The following is a 25808-nucleotide window of genomic DNA, read 5'->3' as shown; positions in this document are numbered from 1 at the left end:
ATTCATCCATGAAGAGCACACTTCTCCAATGTGCCAGGAGCCATTGAAGGTGAGCATTTGCCCACTGAAGTTGGTTACGACGCCAAACTGCAGTCAGGTCAAGACCCTGGTGAGGACGATGAACACACAGATGAGCTTCCCTGAGACGGTTTCTGACAGTTTGTGCAGACATTCTTCAGTTGTGCAAACCCACAGTTTCATCAGGTGTCCGGGTGGCTGGTCTCAGACCATCCCGCAGGTGAAGAAACGGGATGTGGAGGTCCTGGGCTGGCGTGTTTATATGGGGTCTGCAGTTGTGAAGCCAGTTGGACTTACTGATAAATTCTTATTGTCCATTGCACAAGGTGCACCTGTGTAATGATCACACTCTTTAAGCAGCTTCTTGATATGTCACAACTGTCAGGTGGATGGATTATCTCGGCAAAGGAGAAATGCTCACTAACAGGGATGTAAGCAAATTTCTGCACAGAATTTTAGATAAATAAGCTTTTTGTCAGTATGGAACATTTTGAGACATTTTATTTCAGCTCATGAAACATGGGACCAACACTTTACATGTTGCATTTTTATTTTTGTTCAGTGTAATTTTACACACTGATGCCCAAATCCTATGATACAAAATCAACTATTTCATTGACATCAATGTATGATTTTATACAAAATTAAGTTAATGTAGCTTCCTGAGCCCTAGACGTAAAATTACCCCAGACTCAGAAAAGACCTTATCTTCACTGGGTCAGTGGAATTTCCATGCAATCCCACTTGTGGATCTCAAGTTCAGATTTCACCCTGAACAACAGAGCGCTTGAAATAGCCCATTCCCCCATACATAATCTTTCCAGAACCTTGATATCCTCGTCTGCGCTTATGGATTGCCCTCTTCAATTCAAACCACAGGTTTTCAATGGGGTTCAAGTCCAGACACTGAGATGGCCAATGCCAAATGTTGATTTTTGTGGTCAAATAATCATTTCTTTGTGGATTTTGATGTGTGCTTGGGGTTATTTTCTTTCTGGAAGATCCACTTGCTGCCAAATTCCAGCCTCCTGGCCGAGGCAACCAGCTTTTTAGCAGAAATGTCCTGGTACTAAGTAAAGTTCATGATGCCGTTGACCTTAAAAAGAGACCCAGGACCAGTGGAAGCAAAATAGCCCCCCGAAAAACATTGAAGATCCAACACCATATTTTACAGTAGGTATGAGGTTATTTTCTGCATATGCATCTTTCTTTCAATGTCAAATCCACCACTGGTGTGCGTGGCCACGGAGCTCTATTGTCATGTCATCTGAGCATAGCACTGGTTCCAATGTCGTTTAGCAAACTCCAAGCGTTTACATTTGTTGTTTTACCTGAAAGTAGAGCTCTTTGGCCACGCACACCAGTGGTGGGTTTGGCGTCAAAAGAAAGGACGTCACGCTGCCTACTTAGCGAGTACCACTTCCTCCTGATTTGGCTCAAACCGAAGCTCGAACCCAGGACCTCTGATAAAGACCTCACCTCCAGCCTCACCTCTTTTAAAAAAAACTTTTTAAAAATGATAGATTAGATGCATTTATTAGTCACATGCACAGGGTGGCAGATGTAATTGCAACAGTGCAGGTCAAAATGAGAAGTGAATGAAACAATAGTACAAATAATAATATATACACTGAGTATACCAAACATTAGGAACACCTTCCTAATATTGCGTTGCACTGTGTTGTCAAGATATTACCTATCCTAACTGTCATTTTGTATTTATTACGGACCTCTTTTTGGGGTCCATCAAAATGAAGCAGGTTATATACAATTAAAAACATTACATTTCACAGCACATTGGTAATAGAAGTGACTGTGTGTGTGTGTGTTCACAGAAACATCCATGGAGGCAGCACATGGAGACGTCTAAGAGGATTTGACTGACACGCATGTACGGGCGAGACCTGGCATAAACATTTTACTAGACACAACTTTTAATTGTATTGTCTTGTTTTTATTATGGAATTGAATGGTATCAGTCAATATGGGGAGGGAGAAACCCTGTGTGTTCTGCACCAGGATCAGGAAATTCCTGTTGTATATGGGATACCACACAGGAAGGTATGACCACTCCGACATGGTTGCCAAGATAGCCCCATTACCACCTGCCAAAATTGTCGATAGGCACAGTACCTGTAGTGGCTGGGAATGACAACGAAAGATGCACACTTATATTAGCAGAACACTGCTTCTACGGTAATATGTAAAGGGTTGTTATTCTACATGGACCTGTTAATACAGTTGAAAGTTATCAAAACACTTATGTTTAGAATATCGACCTAAATTCAGCAATTGCATTCTTCTCATATTACCCTGTAAGCTACTGACCTCTCCAAAGCTTCCTCCAGCACCTCACCATACATCTGTCTGTATTTATTCAACTCAACCTGCAGGTTTGTTTGCGGTTGCGTGGGGAGAAACGGCTACGGGCAAGGTTCTGACAGATAAGTGTGTCTCGGTGTAGCAAGGACAGACCCGAGAAACACTCACACCAACTGGCGTTTGGCTTGGGTCACGGCCGCCACCACTTCTTGAGGAGCAAGCCAAAAACAAGGCCAGATCAGCAGGTGCATTTCCCCTTTAAGCTGGAGCAGGGAAACGATTTTCAATGATTGTGGTACGCTGCTCCCTCCTGTGGTGGTCATTTAAACTGACACCAGGGCAAGAAGGGTTCGGCTGTAACCTGCATTAGGTTAATGTTAACACAATTCTTCCAAACAATCATGCGCACATGAATCAAGATGATAAACTCCATGACACATAAAATCTGTTGTCCACTGCAAACATGGGCTTTTTGTACGCTTATTGAAATATGTCAACATGGAAGACTTTATTGAAATATGTCAACATGGAAGTCTTTATTGAAATATGTCAACATGGAAGTCTTTATTGAAATATGTCAACATAGAAGTCTTTATTGAAATATGTCAACATAGAAGTCTTTATTGAAATATGTCAACATGGAAGTCTTTATTGAAATATGTCAACATGGAAGTATTTATTGAAATATGTCACCATGCATGTCAACATCCAAGAGAAGAGACATTCTCTGTGCCATTCGGTTTAGAGAAGGTACATATGTCATGTGACCGGGTGTGAGGTGTTAGTTGTGAAACAACTAATTTCACGATGCCTCACACAGGTAGAACTGGAATGCAGAGGGGGCAGAGAGCCAGGGGAAACAGAAATGAATCTCAACAGAGCGTGGGGATACAGAGGAATTCTCAAAAGCAGGTTTTCATAGTGCTCCCCTCTGCGAAGAACTACTCAGGACAGGCAGCAGGATTTGATATCCTTTCTTTTGTCAAAACCAGTCAAACGAGTTCCTCCTTTTTCGCTGAGGGCGGAAATAGACTGACAACACATTGACCGGGGTGGGGGGGGGGCTGATGACAGTAATTTGAGAGACGGGGAGAGAGGGAGAGAGAGAGGTGCTGATAAAGTAGCCCAACAACATTGCACAAACATGTTGCTGTGACAGTGAGAGCAGGCAAAAGAGTGTAGGACTAGTTAGTGTTGAAAGAATATACAGCGATGCCCATTAACATATTACATGGTGAAGGAAAGATTGAAAGCTTGACAATAAATTAACAGTACAGGCTTTTTAAAAATGTAGACTACATTAGATATTTTCCCCCCTTCTGCTGCATAGCTGACCATTAACGTAAATCTGATCAAATGACAAATTAGAGACTAACCCAACATCACAAACACATCATCCCTAGTGTTCCCAAATAACACACATCTGTGTAAACATAAGCAGCACAAAGTAATTGAAAGCTCAATGGACTGAATCCATCCTTGAGATCTGTGTTTAACTCAAGCATTGGTGTCAATGGAAATCGCATGCACAGACCAAGTTAAGATGCAATCCAATGTGCCGAATCCATACTCTATTAGATTTAACTATATTTTAGATCAACAGAGTTGAATTAAAACAGTAGCAAGTTGGCATAAACAGGCAAGGAGATTCATTGCTTTTTAATTTTTTTTATAAAAATGTACCTATACATTGACAAAATGCCACAATTGCAATTTAGAAAGAGATGTTTAGACAAACCAAAAAGCAACGTTCACTTGGGAAAAAAAGTTTTGTACAAAGTAACTCCTTTGACACTGAAAGTAAAGTATGAAGCTAAACCTGCTACTGGGTCCAAATGGTAGGATGTCAAACACAGTCACACGCGCACACACACACACTAAAATAAGGACGGTTATGCGTTAGGGTTCAGTCACTTTACTGAGAACCGAGTTAAAAATGCATGGAGTGATTTTTTAGTGTCTCTGCTAGGAGTGGCAAGGCAACAACATAACTGGTATAAAAACAACTTACAATATAGCATGCAAATACACAATAAAAGTCCATAGTTTTCTTCCCGTAAAAAAAAAATCCTGTTGTTCTTCCAATGTTCAGATATGTGCCAATTGGGCACCCGTAGACTGGTGCCACCATCTCGCACTTCCAAGCAGGCCTCCCTCACAGACGGATCCGTGGTTTGGAAGGACATGCTGAATCCACACCAGAGAGAAGAGCTGGATTCAATAGTCCCACACTTAAGATCCTCTCTGTCATTACAGGATGTCCTATTAGTTCCTGGGAAGCATGACAGTGTTGGAGGAACAATAGGCTGATCAACAAAAACATGTCCCACTACCACACAACAGCCAGCCCCAGTTCGGTTGAGGCCCTTGAGAACGTTGTGCCATGGACGTTGCGTTGACCTTGTCATGGCGTTCAGAGGACGTGCAGCAGTGGGGCCCCTGACGAGTCAGTCTCTGTGTCATGCTGGTAGTGAGAGTAGGCTGTAGCTGAGCTGGAGGAGACAGCTAGAAGGGCCAGAATAGAGAGAGACATTTACCAGCCAGTATTTAAAATGGACAGAGACTATAAGGTATAGAAATATTTGAAGTTACCACTTTAAATGGTTACTGAACCACTCCATACCTTACGGAACAGGTTTCCTGGACACTGGTTAAGCTTAATCGTGGATTTAAAAGCTACAGATTCTCCATTGAGCATTTTTATTTACAGGACTAGGCTTAAGATCTGTGTCCATTAAACTGTCCCTTCATCAAATAAAGAATGTAATTTTTCTTTCGGACAGCTGATATCCTGGCACACTCCCACAGATGTATATGGTGTGAAAACATCGCAATGTTCCTCTATTGAAAAGGCATTGTAACAAGACTCCCCCTCGCCTTCCATTCTCACCACCGTACAACAACAAGCTGTAATCAGGGTTACTACCCAAATTTCATCAAATTTCAATGTCACCTGATATGCTGCCTGAGGGGGGGGGGGGGGTTATGCACCGCCACTACCACCTACCCAGAGCAAATAGGGAAACTGAGATGGGATGCAAGGGGTGTATAGGGTGGCAGAGAGGGGGAGGTGGTATAATAGCCAGCAGAAAACAGCACACAGAAAAAGTCACATCAAAACACAGTATGCCACTGGTGATCAGAGAGAAGGTTACAAAACGCCTGCAGCTGCGTTGAACAGAGCCCCTCAGTTACCATGACTTACCGGAACAGTCAGCCAAGCCCAGAGGTTATGCCTACTACCTCTGCTGCCGCATAGAACCCAGGGTTGTGTTCATTAGGCCACGCAGATAGAAACGTTTTGCAACGGAAAATGAGCGTTTCTAAATTGGACAAGTCTAGCTAGTCCTTCCCTGTTCCAGTCAGTTTTCTGCTGTTTGGTGCCTAAATGAAGACTGCCCAGGACAAGTAAAGAACCATTCCATGAGCCACAACAAGGAAACAATGTGTTATGGTTCTGAAAACATGTATCGGATCAGATATGGGAGAGTATTTCCAGTGTAGAACAATTACACTGAAACGCTACAGAACCCACCAAACTGTAAATAGATGCTGGCTCAGATTCAAGATATACAGTGCATTCAGAAAGTATTCAGACCCCTTGACTTTCCACATTTTGTTACGTTGCAGCCTTATTCTAAAATCGATTTGATTGTTCCCCCTCAATCTACACACAATACTCCAAAAATGACAAAGAAAACAGTTTTTTTTAGAAATGTTTGCCAATTAATTTTTTTACAACTAATCACATTCACATAAGTATTCAGACCTTTTACTCAGTACTGTGTTGAAGCAACTTTGGCAGTGATTACAGATTCGAGTCTTCTAGGGTACGACGCTGAAAGATTGGCACACCTTTATTTGGAGAATAACTCCCATTCCTCTCCGCAGATCCTCTCAAGCTTTGTCAGGTTGGACGGGGAGCGTCGCTGCACAGCTATTTTAAGATCTCTCCAGAGTTGTTCGATCGTGTTGAAGTCCGGGCTCTGGCTGGACCACTCAAGGGCCACTCAAGGACATTCAGAGACTTGTCCCAAAGCTAGTCCTGCGATGTCTTGGCTGTGTGCATAGGGTCGTTTTCCTATTGGAAGGTGAACCGTTGCCCCAGTCTGAGGTCCTAAGCACTCTGGAGCAGGTTTTCATCAAGGATCTCTCTATACTTTACTCCATCTTTCCGTCAAGCCCGACTAGTCTCCCAGTCCCTGCAGCTGAAAAACATCCCCACAGCATTATGCTGCCACCACCATGCTTCACCGTAGGGATGGTGCCACGTTTCCTCCAGATATGACTTGGCATTCAGGCCAAAGAGTTCAATCTTGGATTCATCAGACCACAGAATCTCGTTTTTCATGGTCTGAGAGTCTTCAGATGCCTTTTGGCAAACGCCAAGCGGGCTGTCATGTGCCTTTTACTGAGGAGTAGCTTCTGTCTTGCCAACCTACCATAAAGGCCTGATAGGTGGAGTGCTGCAGAGATGGTTGTCCTTCTGGAAGGTTCTCCCATCTCCACAGAGGAACTCTGGAGCTCTCTCACCTTCACCTTCCTGAGCAAGGCCCTTCACCCCCGATTGCTCAGTTTGGCCAGATCTAGGAAGAGTCTTGGTGATTCCAAACTTCTTCAATTTAGGAATGATGGAGGCCACTGTGTTCTTGGGGACCTTCAATGCTGCAGATATTTTTTGGTACCCTTCCCCAGATCTGTACCTCGACACAATCCTGTCTCATATAGAGGTGTGAGCCTTTTCAAATCATGTCCACAGGTGGACTCCAATCAAGTTGAAGAAACATCTTAAGGATGATCAATCGAAACAGGATGCACCCGAGCTCAATTTTGAGTCAAATAGCAAACGGTCGGAATACTTATGTAAATAAGGTATGTTTTTTGTTTTAATACATTTGCAAAAATGTCTAAAATCGTGTTTTTGCTTCGTCATTGTGGGGTATTGTGTGTAGATTGATGAGGAAAAACATTGTATTTAATCCATTTTAGAACAAGGCCGTAAGGTAACAAAATGTGGAGAAAGGGAAGGGGTCTGAATACTTTCCAAATGCACTGCATCTTATACAGTACAACATCTATGGTATGGGGAAGTACAGGGTCTAGATATAGTTCTAGTCTAATTACTGTAAAATAAGTGTCAAACAATGTTACTGTAGGTGCAGGTTTGGCCAAGACTAGGGCACGTTTTCAAAAAGCATCTCAGAGGAGTGCTGATCTAGGATCAGGTACCCCATGTCCATATAATCTCATTCATTACTCCTACTGTGAGACAGTGAATTCAAGTCCAGAAGTACTTACTTCTTCCACTGTAGTACCTCATCTTCCTGGCTAGTTCGTCCGACTGTGTCAGCTCTGACACTTTCACCTCAGGCTCCACTGTGGTAAAAACACAACTTACAGTTACTCAAACATAGATGTATATGAATGAATAGAAAATGGAGACTCAATGATACCGAAGAGGTGAGACAACAAACACTAACTAGCGCACCAAAAGCATTTTCAGCAGAGTAATCTATGGTTTTGGTATGCGACATAAACAAGAAGTAAGAATAGGGGAAAACTGGGAGGTTAAATGGGAAAGTAATGTGGAATAGAATTCATTGTTGGATTTTCTGACTTAAATTGAAAGACAAAACTGTGTCACCCTTATTCGCTCAAGACCCTCAATACCTGAAATGCACTAGTTATTTTGAATGGATACATAAATGTAGTAACCCTCTCTTACTCTCACTGCTGTTAAAGGTGTACGTCATTGTCTCATTGCCACTGTCAGGAAGGAGGGTCCCTCGGTCGTTCCCCCCGTTTGCTCGCGGCTGCTGGTGCACTGGCTCCTGGGCCTGGGAGTTGGAGTTTTTGTTCTTCTTGCCTTTGCGCGTGCTGATGCGGATGACGCCATGCACCAGCCTGCACTCTGCCTCCCGCTGCTCCAGGTTGTAGTCCTGAGCAATACTGCAGATCAGCTCGCTGATCTCATTGGTCTTCCTTGAGAACGACGAGTCAGACGTGCACTTGGCCAGTTGGTCGATCTGGTGCAGCGCGTAGAGCTCTAGAAGTTTCTTAGTGATGAGCGAGTCAATGTCCGTGCCGCTGTCGCTCAGGTCGTCCAGATCCAGGTCCTCCCGGGAGTAGATGGTGCTGGTGTTGCTGACGGGACGCTGGCTGTCGCCCTTGCCGCCCGTACGCGTCCGTTTGGGGCCCGACGACGAGGTGGGATAGACCACCGTCTGGCCACCGATGCGGACGTCCTTGTAGCGGAAGCTGTCACTGGGAGGCAGCTTGGAGGGCTGTTTGGAAGGCTTGATGCTGGGCTCCAGAGGGATGCCGCAGGTGGGCTTGGACACGGACACGCCGTTGGGGGGGTGGGGCTGCTCAGGGTCGGCCTTGCTGGGGTGGTCCGTGGAGCTCTCGTTGTTGACAGGCAGACAGAGATCCCGGCTGCCACAGAAGCCACAGGTGATGACACAGCAAAGGAGTGCCTTGCAGCCACTCCAGCCCATAGAGGTACAGGAACCACATGCATTTGTGCTCTGGGGAGAGTCTGCTGAGCCAGGGATGAAGCCCAGTGTCTCTGCCCCCCGCCCGTTGACGTGTCGTGTCGAGGGTGCTCCTCTGCGGCCTTGCTGGCCTTCAGAGTGACGGGTGTGGTCGCCATTGTACTGTTCCCGCGTGTTGTGGTCGGCATGAGGGTCCTTGTAGGACTCTTGGCTGGCGGTGCTGTCTCTAGAGATGGTGCGGCCCTGCTTGTAGCCGTCAGCCCTGGTGCTGTGTCCCCTGTGCTGTTTGTCGTGGCGGGACTTCTGAGGAGCCCCTGTGCTGTGGCCAGGCATGGCTCAAACCTCCCGGGACCTTTCAATGTGATGGGAACATGAACACTTTATAATAGTCATATCTAAAACACAGTAATTATTATGCTTACTAATCATCTCTTTGCCAGTCACAGTCACATTAATAATTTCCTGTTGCAACAAGTAGACTATTGACGCCAAACATTGAACTAATACTGTATTTTGAGATACAGCCCATAGTTTGTTGTAGGCTACTTTGCAGATACACGTTTTAACAATCATGCAATTGGAGAGAATGCCATAGGAAAAAGTCAAATTCTGATATCTTTCAAGTCAATCTAAATCGCTTATCAATTTGGCCGGTGGAACTGTCACAAGGACTTTGTTTTGGATACATTTTCCGTGCGTGCATTCGGTCTATTTTGATCGGGTAGGCTACCTTTTTAAGGGTAAAGAAATTGGGAAGTTTTAAATATGACTTTTCAAAACACAAATAACATGTCAACTATAAGATCACTTTGTCAGGCTAGAGTCAAGCTTGTTCGAAATTAGGATAAGCTTCTTCATATGGTGAACACTTGAGAAGTTAACTTACCGCATAAATCGTTTGAATTACTTTTGTTAACTCTTGACGCCGATAAAATTACGGAAGTCCGTACGGAAAACTTTCTTTCTTTGGGTCGAGTTTGTGTGTATCGGTTTCTCAACTCTCCAATTGTGTTTTCTTCACGACAAAGTCAACCGATTTCAAGACAAATAGCTAGCTACCAACCCTAGCCACTGAAGACTAAACTCCTTTTGGTAAATTCCGCAGTGTTCTGTTCCTCCGTCTTCCCGTGTAGGTTATTACCTGCGGCTACAGGTAAATCCAAATTCTACAACACCCACACGCAGGGAAGACGTGACGATCAGAAATGTTCAAAATAAAAGTCCCCACGTAATAATAGAAAAGTGTCAATAACCTGTATTTCTTCATAATATATGAAAAGAATTGACTAAACATGAACAATATTCATAGTGGTTCATATGTAAGTGACATTTGCAATACACGTGTGTTTTAAAACATGTTCCAAGGTCAAATAAAGGTAAATAAATAAAGGTGAAATAAATAAAAAATAAAACCCCAATGCAAAACACTGTGCATGAAATATTATTGCCGTATAAAACAAACTATTCAGTGTGCCACAGTAATAAAATGTTGTAGGGAATACTCAGTAGGGTCTGTAGAATGTAGGCTATATATGGTGTCTTTTCATGGGGCGCTAGATAATACAGAATGTTGCTGGCCTTTTACTCCAGCCATTCCATTGCCCACAATAAGAATCCCTCTGCCCTCAAACTCAACTCTGGACCTCGAAGCCAGTTCCACTGCTTGTTTTCATTGTCCCTCTCTAATCAGGGAACGATTTAGACCTGGTAACAACAGGTGGGTGCAATTAATTATCAGGTAGAACAGAAAACCAGAGCAAAAACTGTTTCTAGATGTCGCAATAAAAGTATTGTAGAGAATACTCCGTAGGGTCTGTAGAATCTATATGTGCTATCATTTCATGGGGAACTGAATAATATGCAGTGTTGCTGGACTTTTACTGTGGTCAAACATTTTAAAATGGGTTGCCTGAACGCTATACGGTACAAATAAAGCGCTGTACGGGAAAAACTATTATTTGTGCCGATGTTTCATTTTTAAGTTTTTATTTCACTAATTGTAGTGACTTAATTTCACCAGAATCCCAAAAGTTATTTGTGCGTTGTTCAGATGTTATGTTTCTCAACACTGGTGTATCTACCACTTTTGTTCTGGGTGGCCAAACAGCGGAGGTGTGCACCTTATATGAGCAGTATTATGAAATGACAACGCAAGTTTCTCCCTCTATGGAGCTAAAATATATGTATATATATATATATATGCCTGAAAATGTATGATTTCGAAAATGTACTACACAGTAAGGATTCTAGTCTTTAATCTTTCCTGCCAATAGGCCTACCCATGAGAACGTTTTGAAATACCTATACCACTTCTCTCCGAATGGACCCTCTCCCATTCACGAGTCAATGTAAACACACCATTATTTGGAGTGGTATGCCTGAACCCTCCATCTGACAAAACACATTTCAGTGTATCCTCGTCTATCTCGACGTCAACCTCTCCAGTTACATGCTGCTCATCTAATTAAGTTTTGTCTTAGAGCTTAATATTTCTTCATCTGATAAACCTCTACCACAACTTTCTGGGTGGGTTGCACCAACATGGATTAACTCTTAAACTGGGTTAAATCAAGATTTATCTATTCATCTTGCTGCACCAAATGTTAAACCTAGTTTTAAATGAATCCTAGTTAAATTAAATCCTTCCACTAATCTAAGTTTAGTTTTCACTTTAAACCTAGATACATTTTAAGCCTGTTGCTCAATGAGTCAAAAAATATATATAAACTTAGATAGGCGATTAATTCTAAACTGCCACTTGAGGTGGTTTAAGCAGCATATCTGCTGTGGAGAGTTCATCGGAGAATAATTAGAGAAAGGTTTATTCCTGTTGAGTTTTATGATAATTAACTCATTATTAATAGGCTATTTACGTGTCCATTTTGTATAACAATTGCATTTTAGTTCATGATATGCCCAGCCTTGGTACGAATTATGATTTTATGCAACATGCTGTAACGGGCCTGATAACGGTAAGATTGTAGTGAAGTAGCATTAACGTGGAATTTTCATTGTTGGACATAGCAGACTGTAAAAACACCACGAAATCTGCTCCAAGTGATTTTAGCATTTGTAAACGCGTGATTGTCTTCAAATGTAAGCTAGGGTTTTCTTCAAATGTAAGCTAGGGTTTGAAATCATGATGTTCTTGCTGTCAATTTGCAGTCTCAAATCAAATATTATTTGTCACATGTGTCGAATACAACAGGTGTTTCACCTTACATTGAAATGCTTACTTACAAGCCCTTAACCAACAATGCAGTTTTAAGAAAAAGAAGTGTTAAGTAAAAAATAGATTTAAAAATATATATATATATATATAATAACAAAAGAGCAGCAGTAAAATAACAATAGCGAGGCTATATACCGGGGGTACCGGGTACAGAGTCAATGTGCGGGGGGCACCGGTTAGTGGAGGTAATTAAGGTAATATGTACATGTAGGTAGAGTTAAAGTGACAATGCATAGATAATAACAACAGAGAGCAGCAGCAGCATAAAAGAGGGGGGTGGGGTCAATGCAAATAGTCTGGGTAGCCATTTGATTAGCTGTTCAGGAGTCTTATGGCTTGGGGGTAGAAGCTGTTAAGAAGACTTTTGGACCTAGACTTGGAGCTGCGGTACCGCTTGCCTTGCGGTAGTTACAAACATATTTGTAATTATGTTCTGGGCCCCCGACCTTCGCTCCAGAAAAAGTCGGCCCGCTCCTGAATCTAGACTATCCCTGACCTACAATATTATGTTTTTCTAAGTAGTGAGAACACTAGGGAGCAGGCAATGTTGGAAAGTCCTCTTTAGACATGTTATACTTTTCTTAAATGTATACTGAACAAAAATATAAACGCAACATACAACAATTTCAAAGATTTCATAAAAGGAAATCAGTCAATTGAAATAAATTCATTAGGACCTAATCTATGGATTTCAATTGACGGGGCAGAGGTGCAGCCATGGATGGGCCTGGGAGGGCATGGGTCCACACACTGGGGAGCCAGGCCCAGCCAATCAGAATTAGTTTTACCCAACAAACGGGCTTTATTACAGAATAAAATACTCCTCATCACCCCCCCCCCCCACCCCACCCCCTCCACTAACAGGAATGTAAACAAATTTGTGCACACAGATTCACTAAGTTGGGATGTCTTGTTTACCCCCAAAACGCATTCCTACTAGATACGATGAGGTATCTGCAGCACTAAAGACATTTACCACAACAACATTGCTCCCCTTTCCATTCTTTTGGACAAAAGTCCACTCATCCTTTTTTCCACCGCCCTCGTATTCAAGCTCCACATCCATTTCCGCCGTGTGTCGGCCACCAGGCGGATATCTATTCATATGACATATTTATCATCCAGTAGTTGGCGCAATTTGCAAAGTATCTGACCAGAGATCTACTGATATGAGTAGCATCAGAGATATGGAATGCCCAGTGTCACTTGAAATAAATACATATCAGTCGAGAAATAATTAAATGTGGAAATAGATAAAAATAGATGAAATAGATAAATAGAAAATGCAACACAAAAATAAATAAATATCCTAGACTGATCAACTGGAAAATAAATGCTGAAATAGAAAATAAAATACTCAAATACATTTATATTTTGAGGATTATACATGGAAATAGACAGTTCAATCATTTTATTAATTTGTATTTTATTATATTGAAGGTTTTCCTTATACTATTCTAATCCTAATGCCTCAAACTATGTTTTTTTTAAAGTAATTTAAAACCTAAAATTTTGCACACAATTTAGTGCAAACAAAAAGTATATTTTTATTATCAAAAGTTGTATTAAAAAAATGTCAAATAAGAATGAATGATGCCCCATATTGGTAATCTGGATAAAATGCTGTCTAGTATAAAAGGTCTTGAAATTCTGACCCTCAATATCTAAGGGTTTTCAATCATCAGTAGTTTGGTGAGTGCCTCCCCTTCTTTGTGGGGCCCATCTTCTTTATGGAGCAATGGGAGGTTGATGCTGGTTTGACTTCCCACTCAACTCTATCCTGCTTCTCCTGTCCATCAAACTCTGACAAGTCCAATATCTTAGGAAGTGAAGAAAAATGCATGGCTTAAGTCTTGGTAGACAACAAAACTATACATAAAGTGCAGTTTTTAATTTATCTTGTTGCCTTTCCACTAATTGAAATTAAGTAGAAACCATGTTGATTCAACCAGTGTGTCCCCAGTGGGTTGCTACCAAAGTATTGTGCTAGCTTATAGCCTTTCGAAGACTTCCTCATACCCCCAGTGCCCTTCACATCACTGTACCTGTAGAAGCCATCTGAAGCTGGTCAGGCCTATGCCACCCAACACACAGAAGATCTGTCCAAACGTATGAACAGAGAGGCCCAAAATACACATCTTTCAGCCTCCTTCCTTCTTTCAGCACTCCCATTGGCCTCTCCAACCTTCCTCCTCCAGACAGGTCTGCTGGATCCTGCGCTCTCCCCACTCCCAAGCTCAGTTAGTCGGGTAAGAGGTTCTCCAAACATGGCTCCAAACCTGGGTGTATTAGCATCTCTGATGGTATGGTGAGATTTTTGTCCGGTGGTGGCCTGTGTCATTGTCCAGTGTTGGTAGATATTTCTCAGAGCTGGCTGTGTGTCTATGTTAATAGGAGGGGTGCTGGCCATTGCTTCAGGATCAAGGGGGGCATCAGGGTATCACAAACTGCCTAAACATCTGTAACGAAAAAAACAACCATCCAGATAACAATACTGACAAACTTCATTTCGGAGGCAAACGTCAAAGTAATTTGTCAATAGCGAAGTACAAATTGAAAAAGTAACCTCCCGTCAGGTGATTTGTGATGTTCCTTTTGTTTGATTGGACTCTTGGAATTGGGTTGTTGTGGCGCTGCAATACAGTGTCACAGAAGGCAACATGCCATCCCTTTGTTAGATATGTCCATAGAATTAGTCATGTCTAACAGAGACACAGTAGACTCGTGCCAGTAGAGGGCACCCTCATACATTTGACTGATTTGACCCAAATGGGTTGGTTTCCTGAAGAGTACATTTTTTAAACCCACTATAGGAGCGAGTCACACAATAATAGCAATGCCTCAGCCTAAAAGTAGCATAACTTCTGTATACTTTTCACTTTACTGCATTAAATAACTGATGAGAGTGGAGCTTGCTGGTGTAAAACAGCTGCCCGGCAATTGTAGTTGGTGTGGTGAGGCGATCTTATTCCTTGGTAAAAGGGTGAAAAGGAACTGTTTATATCACATTCAGTGTCTATGTCATATATTTCTGTTTTCAATTAAAAAAGCATAGAGCAAAACATGGGCTCATCAGTCACGTAAAACCATTGAAACGCTTCCAGGTAGGTCACGTTTGTTTCGAGCATACGAACCTTATATCTCCTCTCCTTTTTTTTGTGCTGACTTTCTGTAGGTTATGCCCCTCTCTTCCAACAAATAATGAGTGAGCCGGGAGGAATGCGCTGCCTCTTCTGCTCCAAGTGCATGTAATCAGAGGACTGGCTTTGACCTTACTCGGTGCATGGTGAATCCCAGCCCATTTACTCTCTTCAGTAGAGTGCATGTAGACCTTGCTGGGGTTATTGATGATAGCCAGCGTTTCCAGGTGTTTTAGAAATTCTGCCCGTGCGCACCACGTCCTCCGTACACCTCCATCATTTTGACAGCAACCGAGGCCTGTGTCACTAGTGTATCAGTGCAATACGTCACCTGCCTTGGGATGACTGAGCATGTGTACTTTTAGCTGAAGATACCACTTCATAAATGACTAATTAAAAGATGGACTTGACATCTTTGAAAAATATGATCATTCTTTACCGGTGTGTAGCACGCAATCAATCTGTAAAACGATTTGCGCTTTACGTTACTCCAACATATCAGGCATCATTTAGTGCTATATCATAAGATCATTCAAATACTGAATAGATAAACTCACACAGACCAGAGCCAGTTGCATTGTAGTGGGGATGAATATCTACTGTCAGTGCTGCTTCGATCAATAGCGATCATTAGTTAGACAATCCTGCAACTAAACTCGCACACGGGATAGAAAGATGCACCGCTGCCTGCAGAGCCAGCAGGTGCAACTCTGTCTAGCATCCTTCATCTTGTCCCACTTTCCCCCTACAGACACACTTAATCATCTCCCTTTCCTCCATCTGCGATAAGCAGGAGAATCACACTAGCCCTACACTTAGTAACAGAACAACGGAGCAGTGGTCATTCCCAAGAGTACCCTGTAGATTTGTAAAGTTAATTTAAGATTAAATGGAAACTTACTGCAAATGTGATTTGGTTAACATTTTGAAAACATTTTTTTATTGAGCAGCACAAAGGGGTTTTACAATTGTTTCATTTCAATTATCTTACATAGCACTGGTAAGTTATGCACATTAGTTTATACACCACACTAGATCCTGTTTTATCACTTCAATACCATATCATTTCTGCACTCTGGAAATATGTGCCCTTTCTTTCTTGCCTGGTCACAACTGGTTACAAAGTCAGTTAAGGACGAAAAGATGACCTAGTGCAGTGTGGAATCATTCAATCTTCCCAAAAGAGTAGACATTCAAGGTTAGTTTTGCAGTCAAGACCCTTCGGATAGGTAATATTGCTTTGGTTCCATCTAGATATGTCAATAAGACCCACAAAGTATAATATAATAATACATACAACACCAAAGACAGATGGCAACTTGGTTAAATCTATGCAAGTCAGTTAAAATGTGGCCACAGTAAAAGAGGTATCAAGGCTATGCAGGTACAACGAGCCCGGCTGTTCACACTTAAAATAGGCTCTCCATTAAATAGCATAACTGTTCTGCAGTTTTATGCTTACATAAGTGATGTAATTATATTCAACACATTGTACAGGAATGTATGATACAGATAAGTCCCTCACAAATGTGAGCAGGGTTGGGCAGAAACTGATATGTAATCTGATTTTTTTAAATGTACTTGTAATCAGTTATGTTACCAGCAAAAAAATATTGTAATCAGATTACAGAAAAAAAAACTAGATGATTACTTGTTGGATTACTTTCAAATTCAGAAAGGATGTTTGCTGTTTTCTCAATGACATTTAATTCAGCATTGATAAAAGCACAGGTTTAAGTTTGTTCCAACTGAGCGAGTGTGACCACAAGTCAGAGACCACGTGTGTGTGTTGATCCTTTTTTGTCTACTTCTAATAATGGGGAAGTAATCCGATTACATTACTGAGTTTGGGTAATCCAAAAGTTACATTACTGATTACAATTTTGGACAGGTAACTAAACTGTAACAGATTACATTTAGAAAGTAACCAACCCAACCCTGAATGCAAGTTCACTCCAGTCCAGTTCCATTCCAGGGAATGAGGAATCACAAATCCACCGAGATGGAGCCTGGCTTGACCTGTGTGTCTGAGGAGATCTGAACTAAACAGGTGTCAGTGGGTAGCTGTGATAAGCGGTTATCGGAGTGAGCCTGTCCAAAACTACCGTTTGTCGGTGGCATCTCTTCGACTCTGACGTCTTTTGAGAGGTATTCCCGGCGTGGGTCAGTGTCGGTCTCATAGCGGTGTTGATACCCCTCCAACACTTCATGGCAGGCATCTCGCGTCTCCACCACCCACTTTTTAATACCTTGCCGGTTGAGGTAGAGCACAAAGAGGAAGACCATGCCCACAAAGCCCAGCACCAGACCCAGGAGGACATAGGAGGTCTGCAGGGAGAGGTTGTCCACCTCGTCTCTGATTCCGACCAGAGGTGGTGAAGTGACATGGCATCCGATAACTTGGACCCCAAGCCCTTGCAGGGGCCTGTCCTGAAACTCCCAGGGTGAGGCGCAGGTCAGGGCTTCTGCATCCCCCACCTGAGCCCGGGAGCTCTTGAGCCACACGGCAAAGTCTTGGATCTCACATGTGCAGACATAGGGGTTGTGGCTCAGCAGGATGCGGGGGGCTTGCACCAGCCTCTCCAGCTCACCCAGAGCATCGCTTCCGAACATCCCGAAAGAGTTGCGGGTCAGGTCGAGCAGCTCCAGGCGGCGCAGGCCAAAGAAGGTGCCGTTGTAGACTGACGCTAGGGAGTTGTTACCCAGGAGGAGGTGCTGCAGGCTGGGGAGGTGGGAGAACATCCCTGGGGGTAGGAAGACCAGGCGGTTCCCGGAGAGGTCTAGGCTGAGCAGCCCACCTAGGCCTCCCCAGCGCAGTGCGGTGGTGAGATCAGTCAGTGAGGTGTAGTTATACAGGGAGCGGCTGAGGTTAAGCTCCTTTAGAGGACTCCCTGGGATGTTGAGGGCTTCAGGGTGGATGAGAGCCAGATTGTTGCAGCTCATGTCCAGGGAGCGCAGGTAAGAAAGGGTAGAGAAGCTGTGGGACGCAACCTCTGTGATCCTGGGAAGACAGATGGACCATGTTTACAGTCCCCAAACCGATTATTGGACTCAGAAGTAATGTTTGCGTAATTATTGTCATGCTCAAATAGAGGTCTCTAAATATTTCATAAGTTGGTGTGATAGCATTCAGGAGAACATGGAATAATCATTTTGTTGTAGTTTAGAATCTTAACTCAAAGCTTCAGAAATGTATAGGCAAGTAAATACAAATGCATATGTCTCAATGGTTGAAAATGTTGAATCTCTGCAATGGCAAGAACACAGTTCTCTTTATTTTATTTATATATATTTTTTCTACCGCTTTTTCTCCCCAATTTTGTGATATCCAATTGGTAGTTACAGTCTTGTCCCATCGCTGCAACTCCCGTACGGACTCGGGAGAGGCTAAGGTCGAGAGCCATGCGTCCTCCAAAACACGACCCTGATAAGCCACACTGCTTCTTGACACACTGCTCGCTTCACCCGGAAGCCAGCCGCACCAATGTGTCGGAGGAAACACTGTACAACTGGCGACCAGAGTCAGCTTGCAGACGCCAGGCCTGCCACCAGCAGTCACTAGAGCGCGATGGGACAAGGATATCCCGGCCCGGCCAAACCCTCCCCTAACCCGGATGACGCTGGGCCAATTGTGCGCCGCCTCATGGTACTCCCGGTAACGGCCGGCTGTGACACAGCCCGGGATTGAATCCGGATCTGTAGTGACGCCTCAGAAAACAATTATCTTTGATGAGAATATTTACTCACCTATTGTTGCTCAAAATGATGGTGGTGACATTTTTCAGGTCTTGAAACGTCTCTGATCCAATTCTGAATATATTATTTCCTGTGATGATCACATTCCTTGTGTATCCTGGAATATCTTGTGGTATGGCGCGAAGGTCCTTGGAGACGCATTTCACTGTGCGCGTGTCAGCAAAGCATCCGCAGCCTGATGGGCACTCCAAGCACTGGTGGAGCGCACAGAGTAGCGCACCAAAAAGTACAATGATCACCAAATTATGCATAACGCAACAGAAAAGTTATAAACTGATAAATACCAGAATATGCAGAAGGTGATGGTGAGTCATATTACGCCGTATCATGCACATCAAGGCGTAAAAAAAAACTCAGATTCCGGTATGAGGTGTTAGCCTTTCTTTAGATGGTGCCAAATGGATAGCCCAATGGTTTGTGTCTGCATTGAGTGAGAGTGAGAAGGATATTTCATCTGCTGATCAACAGGACCGGCGAATTGTTAGCTTGAGTTTAAATACCGGCGCAGAATCAAGGAGAGGAATAACAGTGAACGTCTTTTAAAGGCACAGACGCTAATAATATTATACTACACAGAACAGTCGACCAGTAGACCTCTGTGGTGTCTTTGTGTGATATGATTTAACAGTTTATAAACAATGAACAAGTAGGCTATGCATATTATGTATATTTATTTATATTTGTTCCAATAAATAACAACACAAAACAGGGTAGTGCGCATTGCCCGGTACATATAATAATTTGGGCGGTGCATATATTTGTCCTGCTACACACAAGTGTGTTATATAAATTATTTTTGGGGGGGAGGGGGCATATGCTAACTCCCCTGAGACCCGCAGGGAGTGGGGTGTCACGGCCAGGGTCGCCATTGTCCAGCGCCCCTGGAGCAATTAGGGTTAAGTGACTTGCTCAATGGCACAGCGACAGATTTGTTTTTCACCTTGTGGTTCCGGTATTCGAACCCAACGCTCTAACCTCGAGGCTACGTGCCGCCCTCAATAACAGGCAGTTAAAGACTCCAGCCATCCAAGTCATAGACTGTTCTCTCTGCTACCATAAGGCAAGCGGTACCGATGCATCAAGTCTGGAACCAATAGGACCCTGAACAGCTTCTACCCCAAGCCATAAGACTGTTAAATAGTTTAGCTAAATAGTCTGGGTAGTTATTTGGTTAACTATCTGCATTGACCCATTTTGCACTAACTTTTTTGACTCACATACCCTACTGTTTATTATCTATCCTGTTGCCAAGTCACTTTATTCCTAGTTATATGTACATATCTACCTTAATTACCTCGTACCCCTGCACATCGACTCTGTACTGCTACCCCATGTATATATAGCAAGGTTAGCGTTACTGTGTATTTATTATTACTTTTCTATTATTTCTAAATTTTCTTTCTCTCTGCATTGATGGGAAGCGTTTCACTGTTAGTCTACACCTGTTGTTTACGAAGCAATTTGTTTTAACTTTACTAGCCTATATGGTACAGCCTATTCCCCATCATTTCTGTAATTCTATCAAATGCTTGGTCATGATTATGTACTACTTACTGTACAGTATATTAACATTCCTGAGCATGTTGCTTCAGAGAACTTACACTATTGCATGAACGAATACTGTCTGATAAAATACAGTAAATAATTACAAAGTAAAATGATGTTGAGCTGTTATTACACCGGTTAAATTGGGTTCAGGGGTCAGTAAAAGAGACCCGTATGAATTTATGGCCGTAGACAATATATTTACGTTCAAATTCTTGTCATTTAGCAGACGCTATATCACTTCTATATTTATGGTTATGACTATCCCAAGCTAAACATTCATTTATACCACATTCCTTTCTGTTATCGAGTAAAAGGTACTTCAAAACAAGCAAGAACAACCGGACATAACTGCCCGCATGAGACAGCTTTCTGCTGGATGTCGGAGAGCGCGGATATTAGCACTGCACAAAGAAGTGTCCCATCGGAACATTCCTCTTCTTCATTCACTTTTTCTGATTACAACCGAGCAGGAAAATCCCTTGTATTATCTCTCCACTCCTCCAGCTCCCTGGTGTGGTCAGTGCAGGTTGAGTGTTAGGATGAAGGTGACAAGGGCTCCAGTCAGCATGAGGAAGGGCAGCCAGGTATTTTGTGTGTGAGTGTGTGAGTGAGTGAGAGAGAGAGAACAGGAATGACAGTCATTAAATCTTCACATTTCAGCTGTTGGTCAAAAACACATACTCTTAAGACATTTGTAATCTATACTGCACTACAAAGGCAAAATGCAGGAACTACACTTTTGGTCAGAATTGAGTTAAGACTGAAATCAGGCTTTGTAGTATCTGTTTTATCTTGTGACAAAGTGACCTGGATCAATTATGTTCTGTTTCATAGAAAGTTTGAGTTGGATTTTGTAGTTACTGCACTTTGGTTTTGTTCCACCGTGTTTTGACTGCAGTTACCCACCCTGCCATACAAAGAGCAGTGAAACTCAACGCAACAGTGAAACTGAGAAAAATGGCTTTAAAGTTTAATTTGTTGTCCAGACAAATATGTTTTAGGTAGATAAGTGATAATGCACTGATGTAGTATCTTATTCTGACGTAATTTTTTATGCATTCAACCATGACCACTGATTTGACCTATGACCCCTAAGTCAAATAAATGACCATTCAAAGTCAAACAGAAAAACAAGAGTGTTGGATAAACACATTTAGATTGTAGAATCTACACAGTCAAATATTTTTTATTTAGATATAAACATTCTATGTGATGAAACAATTCTTACTTTATGACTGGAAAAATGCTTGAGCGTTTGCCTTTGTAGGGCAGTATATAGGGACAGGTAAGGACGTGCAGTCGGTTCAATTTCCCCGAAGCCAGGGTAATTTACACAGGGCACTGAGGGTAGACCAACTCCCTTATCTCCCAGAGGTTTACCCCACTCCCTTCCCATCACTCCCTCCCCGTCCTCCTCCCTGTCCTCCACCCCTGTCTCCCCCGATCCAGCAGTGGGTGCCCCAGCAGAGAGTTGATGTGGTGATGAGGGGGCCACATCTGGCAATGATGAATTACACGGCGCCCCACTGTTTAAGAACGTGGTGCCCTCGGACGATAATGTGGATGCTGCACAAAGCAGTGACTCCAGCTCCCTATGTGGGTCGGGGGAGAATAATGAGGGGGTTTCTTAACAGCATATGTTTCCCCGTGTCTGGAGCTCCTCTGTCCCTCCTGCAGAGCGTTGCCTGCTGGTAGGTGCATGCTTGCTTGTTCAGACTCGGTGATGCTGTTTTGCAATACAGACCGGTGTTCCATAGTTTGATTCTGCCCATTTCATCAGCATGTCTGATTCTAGTCCTTCCACACCAGTTAGTCAAATGATCCAGAGGAAACTCACACATAGAGAGTGATTGGTCAGTCAGAAGGATGCTTTGTGAGTGGCAAGTATTGTTGTACAGAAGGTTCAGTGTTCGCGCCTTGGTTAGGACAGAAATGAGCATACTCTGTTACATAAAGTAGAGTACCTCTTCATTGCATGATTGCATGGTATCTCACCTGACATGCCTGCCATGGATAAGGGTCTGCAGGCATAGGTTGACCATGTTCCAGAACGTTCTGTTGTCCTAACGCATGAGGTTGAGGGCCCGGGCCACGTGGGAGGGATGTTCAATAGAACCTAGGAAGGAAATATAATTCCACTACTAGACCTTCCTGTCTGTCTTATTATGACACTGTCGATGTTCATACCGGCCTGCATTTGTACTCCTCCGATGCATTGTGCACTGCTTTGTCCCAGACAGCTGAGCCAGTGCCACACACCTTATCAACATCAAGCTTCCAGTACCTGTTAAGAGACAAGCAATGCTGCAGATACCTTACTGCATAACTGCAATGCCTGCATGTCAATTTTAAACACAATATGCCAGGCCTAGCTCCAAGCATTGAAAGAACAAAGCCAACTTACTTTGTTAATCTTCCAAAGGCCATATTATCTTCCTGAAATGAAAGATGGGAAATGTTGAGGAACTATCACGAAACAGATGGTCCAATAATATTAGGCTTATGCACATAAAGCTGTAGCATGATCTGCATTACTCACAGACACTAAGTATGATCCAGCGAAGTCTCTTATCACGCCTGCAGAAGTACAGATCCCCATGTGACCAATGAAGGGGAGCAAGTACCTGAACAAAACAGAGGTACAGCACTGTATTGGGGGGTCCTGGGAATAAAAAGTGTGCGTATATTATAAGGCATCTAACGGTATGGGCATTTTAATTCCAGCCCACATAGTATTTGGAAATTCACTAGCTATAATGCAAGCTAGTGATTTAAATGTCCAAAAGATGTGAAAGCCTACATGACCATTGATGTTTATCAACATGATCTGTCACGTAAATAGTGTCTCCATTTCAGATGGTGAGAGCAAAAGACAACAACCGGAAAAGTGGCTACTCACGACAGTATTGGAATAGGTGTCCAAACGATACAATAAGGATAACGGCTGTTTTTCCGGTCAATTTTTTAGAATCCGCCGTGATAATTAATCATTATGTCTATTTCGTCCACCTCCTCCGTCATCAGTCATTTTGACACTCTGACGTAGCCTATGGCTACTAAACTCACAGCTCAAAAATGGCGGCCGCGTTCCAGGCCGTCTGCAAAGCAGTCACGCACCAAATATCACAAAGCCAGCCTGGATATTAATCAAATGTCAAATGCAGACGTTTTTATATCAATATCAAATAATTTCTCGGTAACAATTAAGTAACTTAGATTTCCATTAAAATGGGAAAACTCTCTCTTTTTTAGCAAAAAAATACTTCTCAAAGGTCCAATGTTAAGAAGCCGAATGTGGTGGTCCTGGGCTGGCATGGTTACACGTGGTCTGCGGTTGAGGCCGGTTCGACATCCTGCCAAATTGTCTAAAACGACGTTGGAGCAATTTATGGTAGCGAAATGAAGATTCAATTCCATGGCACCAGCTCTGGTGGATATTCCTTTAGTCTGCATGCCAATTGCACACTCCCCTAAAATGTTAGATATTTGTGACATTGTGTTGTGTGACAAAACTGCACATTTTAGAGTGGCCTTTTACTGTCCCCAGCACAAGGTGCATCTTGTCTTATTTGAGCAAAAGGAAATATTCCTTAATAGAAAATGACAAGTGAAAGTCACCCAGTACAATACTTCTTGAGTAAAAGTCAAAGTATTTGGTTTTAAATATACTTAGGTATTGAAAGTCAATGGAATATCTAAAATGTACTTAAGTATCAAAAGTAAAGGTATAAACCATTTCAAATTCCTTATTTTAAGCAAACCAGATGGAACAATGTTATTTTTTTTATTGATGGATAGCCAGGGGTACACTTCAACACTCAGACATAATTTACAAATTAAGCATTTGTGTTTAGTGAGGCCGCCAGATCAGAGGCAGTAGGGATGACCAGGGATGCTCACTAAGTGAATTGGACCATTTTCCTGTCAAAATGAAAATAGTACTTTTGGGAATCAGGGAAATTGTTTGGAGTAAAAAGTACATTATTTTTATGAATGTAGTGAAGTAAAAATTGGCAAAATAGTAAAGTACAGATACCCCCAAACAACTACTTAATTAGTACTTTAAAAAGTATTTTTACTTAAGTACTTTACACCACTGCTGAATGGGTTCCTGTTCCCAAGAAAGCTAAGGTAACTGAGCTAAACGACTACCGCCCCGTAGCACTCACTTCCGTCATCATGAAGTGCTTTGAGAGACTAGTCAAGGACCATATCACCTCCACCCTACCTGACACCCTAGACCCACTCCAATTTGCTTACCGACCCAACAGGTCCACAGACGACGCAATCGCAACCACACTGCACACTGCCCTAACCCATTTGGACAAGAGGAATACCTATGTGAGAATGCTGTTCATCGACTACAGCTCAGCATTTAACACCATAGTACCCTCCAAACTCGTCATCAAGCTCGAGACCCTGGGTCTCGACCCCGCCCTGTGCAACTGGGCCCTGGACTTCCTGACGGGCCGCCCCCAGGTGGTGAGGGTAGGTAACAACATCTCCACCCCGCTGATCCTCAACACTGGGGCCCCACAAGGGTGCGTTCTGAGCCCTCTCTTGTACTCCCTGTTCACCCACAACTGCGTGGCCATGCACGCCTCCAACTCAATCATCAAGTTTGCGGACGACGAGACGGCCTACAGGGAGGAGGTGAGGGCCCTCGGAATGTGGTGTCAGGAAAATAACCTCACACTCAACGTCAAAAAAACAAAGGAGATGATTGTGGACTTCAGGAAACAGCAGAGGGAGCACCCCCCTATCCACATCGACGGGGCAGTAGTGGAGAAGGAGGAAAGTTTTAAGTTCCTCGGTGTACACATCACGGACAAACTGAATTGGTCCACCCACACAGACAGCGTTGTGAAGAAGGCGCAGCAGCGCCTCTTCAACCTCAGGAGGCTGAAGAAATTTGGCTTGTCACCAAAAACACTCACTAACTTTTACAGATGCACAATCGAGAGCATCCTGTCAGGCTGTATCACCGCCTGGTACGGCAACTGCTCCGCCCACAACCGTAAGGCTGTGAGGGTTGTGAGGTCTGCACAACGCATCACCGGGGGCAAACTACCTGCTCTCCAGGACACCTACACCACCCGATGTCACAGGAAGGCCATAAAGATCATCAAGGACAACAACCACCCGAGCCACTGCCTGTTCACCCCGCTATCATCCAGAAGGCGAGGTCAGTACAGGTGCATCAAAGCAGGGACCGAGAGACTGAAAAACAGCTTCTATCTCAAGGCCATCAGACTGTTAAACAGCCACCACTAACATTTAGTGGCCGCTGCCAACATA

At 43.1% G+C, this 25808-nt stretch overlaps 2 protein-coding genes across 4 annotated transcripts; both read right to left on the bottom strand.

Moving 5' to 3' along the window:
- Nucleotides 1–2964: 2964 nt before the first annotated feature.
- LOC129837677 (keratinocyte differentiation factor 1-like) lies at nt 2965–10018 on the bottom strand. Its single transcript, XM_055904028.1, has 4 exons — nt 9721–10018; nt 8066–9186; nt 7639–7716; nt 2965–4845 (listed from the first exon to the last, which is right to left on the bottom strand). Exons 2-4 carry the CDS (start codon nt 9165–9167, stop codon nt 4754–4756), a joined length of 1272 nt encoding a protein of 423 aa, XP_055760003.1. The 5' UTR covers nt 9168–9186; nt 9721–10018; the 3' UTR covers nt 2965–4753.
- Nucleotides 10019–16115: 6097 nt separating this feature from the next.
- On the bottom strand, nt 16116–23835 carry LOC129837467 (trophoblast glycoprotein-like). Of its 3 annotated transcripts, XM_055903641.1 has the most exons (6): nt 23410–23835; nt 23050–23134; nt 22915–22946; nt 22506–22794; nt 18954–19156; nt 16116–18207 (listed from the first exon to the last, which is right to left on the bottom strand). In XM_055903641.1, exons 4-6 carry the CDS (start codon nt 22539–22541, stop codon nt 17193–17195), a joined length of 1254 nt encoding a protein of 417 aa, XP_055759616.1. In that variant the 5' UTR covers nt 22542–22794; nt 22915–22946; nt 23050–23134; nt 23410–23835; the 3' UTR covers nt 16116–17192. The 3 variants fall into 3 exon arrangements, with proteins under 3 accessions (XP_055759616.1, XP_055759615.1, XP_055759614.1); XM_055903640.1 differs by having other exon boundaries at nt 18954–22794; nt 23050–23172; nt 23410–23829; XM_055903639.1 differs by having other exon boundaries at nt 18954–22794; nt 23410–23828.
- Nucleotides 23836–25808: the final 1973 nt, after the last annotated feature.

This window comes from Salvelinus fontinalis, chromosome 38 (assembly GCF_029448725.1).
Source record: "Salvelinus fontinalis isolate EN_2023a chromosome 38, ASM2944872v1, whole genome shotgun sequence".
In the NCBI taxonomy this organism is placed as follows: Eukaryota; Metazoa; Chordata; class Actinopteri; order Salmoniformes; family Salmonidae; genus Salvelinus; species Salvelinus fontinalis.
The sequence above is the reverse complement of the archived record's forward strand: the minus strand, read 5'-3'. Positions and strand labels throughout refer to the sequence as shown.

Coding starts and splice junctions, on each gene's coding strand:
- LOC129837677 (XM_055904028.1), bottom strand. CDS start 9,167: ATGCCTGGCCACAGCACAGGGGCTCCTCAGAAGTCCCGCCACGACAAA. Junction 7,717..8,065: donor CACCTTTAACAGCAGTGAGA/GTAAGAGAGGGT, acceptor TTTTTACCACAG/TGGAGCCTGAGGTGAAAGTG. Junction 4,846..7,638: donor GAGGTACTACAGTGGAAGAA/GTAAGTACTTCT, acceptor TGGCCCTTCTAG/CTGTCTCCTCCAGCTCAGCT.
- LOC129837467 (XM_055903640.1), bottom strand. CDS start 19,213: ATGCATAATTTGGTGATCATTGTACTTTTTGGTGCGCTACTCTGTGCG. Junction 18,208..18,953: donor ATCATTTTGAGCAACAATAG/GTGAGTAAATAT, acceptor CTGTCTTCCCAG/GATCACAGAGGTTGCGTCCC.